Source organism: Dunckerocampus dactyliophorus, chromosome 13 (assembly GCF_027744805.1).
Source record: "Dunckerocampus dactyliophorus isolate RoL2022-P2 chromosome 13, RoL_Ddac_1.1, whole genome shotgun sequence".
NCBI lineage: Eukaryota > Metazoa > Chordata > Actinopteri > Syngnathiformes > Syngnathidae > Dunckerocampus > Dunckerocampus dactyliophorus.
The window spans coordinates 10,079,092-10,084,091 of record NC_072831.1 but is presented as its reverse complement, the minus strand read 5'-3'; the positions used below and the strand labels follow the sequence as shown (position 1 = coordinate 10,084,091).

The following is a 5,000-nucleotide window of genomic DNA, read 5'->3' as shown; positions in this document are numbered from 1 at the left end:
CTTCTCCACGGTGGGACACTCCCTGACCCCGGCAGCCAGTGGCGGCACCACTACTACCTCTTCTTCCTCGCAGCAGCAGTCGTGGAGCAGTCTGGTGAAAAATAACTGTCCAGACAAGGGCGGGGCCTCGTCGCTGGGTGGAGCCAGCTCCTCCAGCAGGAAGGGCAGCAGCAGCTCTGTCTGTAGTGTGGCTTCTTCCTCCGACATCAGCCTCAGCTCCTCCCTCGGCCTCCCCGCAGGAGGGCTGCGGCCGGACAAGAGGGTTGAGGGGCTGCTGCTGGACCAGGGTTCTGGGGTGGGTGGACTCACAGGAGGCGGGGTCGGCTCTGAGGCTCAGCAGCAAGAACCTATTGTGGTGCTGTCCTCCGCCATGGAGGGCGGGTCTGGTTCTGCGTCCAGCTCGGGCACCATCACCGCTGATGCGTCCGCCCCCGGCGAAGAAGGCCGGAACAAAGACCCGTCCGATGACCCGGCGACGGCCATCTCCATGGGCCTGGTGAGTGTGAGCTCGCCTGACGTCAGCTCTGTGTCCGAGTCTCCGAGCAAGGACGCGCCCTCCCAGAGGCCTTTGTGCTCAGCTGCCAATGCCCGCCTGTCAGTCAGCTCCCTGCTGGCGGCCGGTGCCCCCATGAGCTCTAGTGCCAGCGTGCCCAACCTGTCGTCCCGCGAGGCCAGCCTCATGGAGTCGTTTGTACGCCGTGCGCCCAACATGTCACGAACCAATGCCACCAACAACATGAACCTGAGCCGCAGCAGCAGCGACAACAACACCAACACACTGGGCAGGAATGTCATGAGTACAGCCAGTGAGTCACATAACCACACTCACTCCATCAGTCAGCTGACAGCAGTTTAACCCTCTAATCCTTGTTTGCAGCTTCTCCCCTCATGGGCGCTCAAAGCTTTCCGAACCTCACCACCACTGGCACCACCTCCACCGTTACCATGTCAACCTCCATAGTAACCAGCAGCAATAACGTCGCCACGGCCACCACAGGCTTGTCAGTGGGACAGTTGCTAAGCAACACCTTGACAACCAGCCTGACATCCACTTCCAGTGAGAGCGACACAGGACAGGAGGCGGAATTTTCTCTCTATGGTCAGAGACTTCACACCTGCACAGGCCGCTCCAGCCAGCCAGCCTTCATACTATGACACTGTTCTTTCATGCAGACTTCCTGGATAGCTGTCGTGCTAACACACTATTGGCTGAGCTCGATGATGAAGAGGACCTTCCAGAGCCTGACGATGATGATGATGAGAATGAAGACGACAATCAGGAGGACCAGGAGTATGAGGAGGTGTTGGTATGGAGAAATACTTTTGTTCTTGTGGGGTTCTATTAAAATAAAAATAAAAAAAGGGATGTAAACATGCTTTGCTGCAGGAGGAGGAGGAGTATGAGACCAAAGGAGGTCGCAGAAGGACGTGGGATGACGATTTTGTACTAAAGAGACAGTTTTCAGCTTTGGTACCTGCCTTTGACCCCCGACCTGGAAGAACCAATGTACAGCAGACCACTGACCTGGAGATCCCTCCACCAGGTGAGCACCAGCTGACCTTTAAACATCCAGCCTAAACAACTTGTTTAATTCACTCGTTTGTATCAGGGACTCCTTGCTCTGAGGTGCAGGAGGAGGTGGAGTGTGCTCCTTCTCCTCATCTGGCCCTTACCCTCAAGGTACCGCACTTTCTGATGGATTTCAAATGCCCATATTTGTACAAATAAGCTTGTTTGTGTGTGTACGTGTCCAGGTAGCTGGGCTGGGTACGACACGAGAGGTGGAGCTTCCTCTGTCCAGTTACAAGTCCACCATCTTCTTTTACGTCCAGCGGCTGCTGCAGCTCTCGTGTAACGGTTCCGTCAAGACGGACAAACTGCGACGCATCTGGGAGCCGACATACACGTAAAATAAGATCCAACGAGGCAAAAGTAGCTGAGACGATGTTATTGTGTGTTGATGTTTTGTGTTTTTGACAGGATCATGTACAGAGAGTTGAAGGATGCCTGCAAGGAGAAAGAGAGCGACAAGATGGTGAACACACACATCTAGAAATAGAAAAGAGAGTGTGTTGTGTTGATGGCTGTGTGATGTCTTCAGGACTTCTGTGAACACAGCGTGGGTGGCAGCGGTCTGAGTCCGAGCTCGCTGTCGTCCAATCAGAGCAGCGACATTCTGGGCTTCAGCAGGGAGACTCCACAGGCCAAAGCAGGCTGCAGTCAGAACACATGCGGTGTGGAGGATGTCCTGCAGTTACTCCGCATTCTGTACATCATCGGAGGAGACTCTGTTTCTAATGCACGCACGCTGCAGGAGGGTGAGAACACTTCGGCTCACTTTGCCCATGCCCACACTTCACATTCTGAATCCACAAGGTCGTAATTCCTGTGTACAGATGCAGATGAGCTGCAGTTCAACGCAGCTCCAGAAGAGTTCACCAGCAAGAAGATCACCACAAAGATCCTTCAGCAGATCGAAGTCAGTTCATGACCGGCTTTCTCCACACTGCTTGTTTCTGCTCATGCATGTTAAAACTTTATTTTTATTTTTCACCCCCAGGAGCCTTTGGCCCTTGCGAGCGGCGCACTTCCTGACTGGTGTGAACAGCTGACATCCAAGTGTCCTTTCCTTATCCCGTTTGAGACCCGACAGCTCTTCTTCACCTGCACTGCCTTTGGAGCCTCCAGGTGATGACCTTGGACTGTCATGTCCACCAGCACACAGAAAATACATCACCTTAACTGACCACTGCATTGACCTGGCTGTGTGCGCAGGGCCATTGTTTGGTTGCAGAACCGGCGCGAGGCCACCATGGAGCGCTCTCGGCCATCCACCACGGTGCGGCGGGATGACCCTGGAGACTTCAGGGTGGGCCGGCTCAAACATGAGCGTGTCAAAGTCCCGCGAGGAGAGGCCATGATGGAGTGGGCTGAGTCCGTCATGCAGGTTCATGCCGACAGGAAGTCTGTTCTTGAGGTGAGAGGTCACCCCAAACTGGACAATGTCATGTTTTATTATGACTCCATAGAGTCTAAATGTGCGCTCAGGTGGAATTCCAAGGAGAGGAGGGAACTGGTCTCGGTCCAACACTGGAGTTTTACGCTTTGGTGGCTGCAGAATTCCAAAGAACATCACTGGGAATCTGGTTGTGTGATGACGACTTCCCTGATGACGAGTCACGACAGGTCTGACGCATGCACATGAAAACATGCTTCCTCAATTTAGTACAGGTTTTTTGTTTTGCCATTTTGTGACAATGCACGCGCACCCATGGATTAATTAAAAGCTTAATTTGGGGCCTTACACATGAGACTCTATCTAGACGTAGTCACAGCGGAAGAATGCACTGTGAGGCTCACGTACACTACTTTCAAAGATGGCATTGTAACGTCTACCCACCCGGATGCTGTTACCATATATATATATATATATATATATATATATATATATATACAGACCCTTTCCAAAAAATTAGAATGTCATGGAAAAGTTGTTTAATTTCCATAATTCCATTCAAAAAGTTAAACTTTCATAGATTATAGATTCAGGGCCCACAATTTAAACGATTTCAAGTGTTTATTTGTTTATTTTTACGTAATTTGGGTTTCCAGCTCATAAAACCCACGAAAACAGGAATTCAAAAAATTAGAATACTGTGAAGAAATCACCATTTACTTCTCAGTTTTTGCAGGAAAAAAAAGAAAGAAATTAGAATCACATCAAATCAATCAAAATATGGTACTTTCAAAACGATGTCAATCTTCAATACTTGGTTGGGAATCCCTTTGCCTTAATCACTGCCTCGATGCCACGTGGCATTGAAGCAATCAGCCTGTGGCATAGCCTGGGAGTTATGGAAGCCCAGATTTCCTTGATGCTTGCTGTCAGCTCTTCTTTGTTGTTGGGTCTGGTGCCCCTCATTTTCCTCTTTAGAATACCTCATAGATTCTCAATGGGGTTTAGGTCCGGTGAGTTGGCTGGCCAGTCAAGCACTGCGATGGCATGGGCATCAAACCAGGTTTTGCTGCTTCTGGCGGTATGGGCAGGGTCAGGTCCTGCTGGAAGATGAAATCTGCATCTCCATACAGATCCTCAGCAGAAGGAATCATGAAGTCCTCTAAAACATTCTGGTAGACTGTTGCGGTGACCTTGGATTTAAGAAAGCAGAGTTTACCAACACCTGCACCGGACATTGCACCCCAAATCATGACGGACTGTGGATATTTCACACTGGACCTCAGGCAGCTTGGGTTCTGTTCCTCACCAGTCTTCCTCCAAACCCTTGGACCTTGATTCCCAAATGAAAGGCACACTTTACTTTCATGGGAAAAGAGGACCTTGGACCACTGGCCAACAGTCCAGTCCTTCCTCTCCTTGGCCCAGTGGAGACGCTTCCTACGTTGGCTCAGGTTCAGAAGTGGCTTGACCCGAGGAACCCGACAGTTGTAGCCCATCTCCCGGATGCGTCTGAATGTGGTGGTTTTTGAAGCTGTGACTCCCGCCTCATTCCACTCTTTCTGGATCTCTGCCAGATTCTTGAATGTTCCCTGTTTGATAATCCGCTGAAGCCCACGGTCATCTCTTTTGCTGGTGCATCTTCTCCTGCCACATTTTGCCCTTCCTCTAGACTTTCCATTGATATGCTTGGACACAGCACTCTGAACAACCAGCCTCCTTAGCTATGAACTTTTGTGGCTTACCCATCCTATGCAGGATATCAATGATGGTGTTCTGGCCAGTTGTCATGTCTGCAGTCTTCCCCATATTGAACCCAACTGAGACAATTGAACCAAACTGAAGCAATTTAATGACACCTGGGGAAGCCTGTGCAGGTGATTTGAGTTTAGTAGATGATTAGTGTGTGACACTCAGTTTAAAACATTCATGCCCTGCAAAATTTGGGCTGATTTCTTCACAGTATTCTAATTTTTTGAATTCCTGTTTTTGTGGGTTTAATGAGCTGGAAGCCCAAATTATGTAAAAATAAACAAATAAACA

General features: G+C 50.0%; 1 protein-coding gene across 1 annotated transcript in view; it reads left to right on the top strand.

Annotated features, from left to right (window-relative positions):
- Positions 1 to 5,000, top strand: part of hectd1 (HECT domain containing 1) — a 37,539-nt gene that overhangs the window by 16,785 nt on the left and 15,754 nt on the right. The window contains exons 26-37 of the mRNA XM_054797532.1: positions 1 to 806; positions 878 to 1,099; positions 1,174 to 1,307; positions 1,388 to 1,544; positions 1,611 to 1,681; positions 1,756 to 1,907; positions 1,982 to 2,036; positions 2,103 to 2,319; positions 2,398 to 2,480; positions 2,562 to 2,689; positions 2,777 to 2,978; positions 3,050 to 3,187. The exon at positions 1 to 806 is cut by the window's left edge and continues 157 nt beyond it. Of these exons, the coding sequence (XP_054653507.1) occupies positions 1 to 806; positions 878 to 1,099; positions 1,174 to 1,307; positions 1,388 to 1,544; positions 1,611 to 1,681; positions 1,756 to 1,907; positions 1,982 to 2,036; positions 2,103 to 2,319; positions 2,398 to 2,480; positions 2,562 to 2,689; positions 2,777 to 2,978; positions 3,050 to 3,187 (2,365 nt within the window). The remainder of the gene's footprint in view (positions 807 to 877; positions 1,100 to 1,173; positions 1,308 to 1,387; positions 1,545 to 1,610; positions 1,682 to 1,755; positions 1,908 to 1,981; positions 2,037 to 2,102; positions 2,320 to 2,397; positions 2,481 to 2,561; positions 2,690 to 2,776; positions 2,979 to 3,049; positions 3,188 to 5,000) is intronic.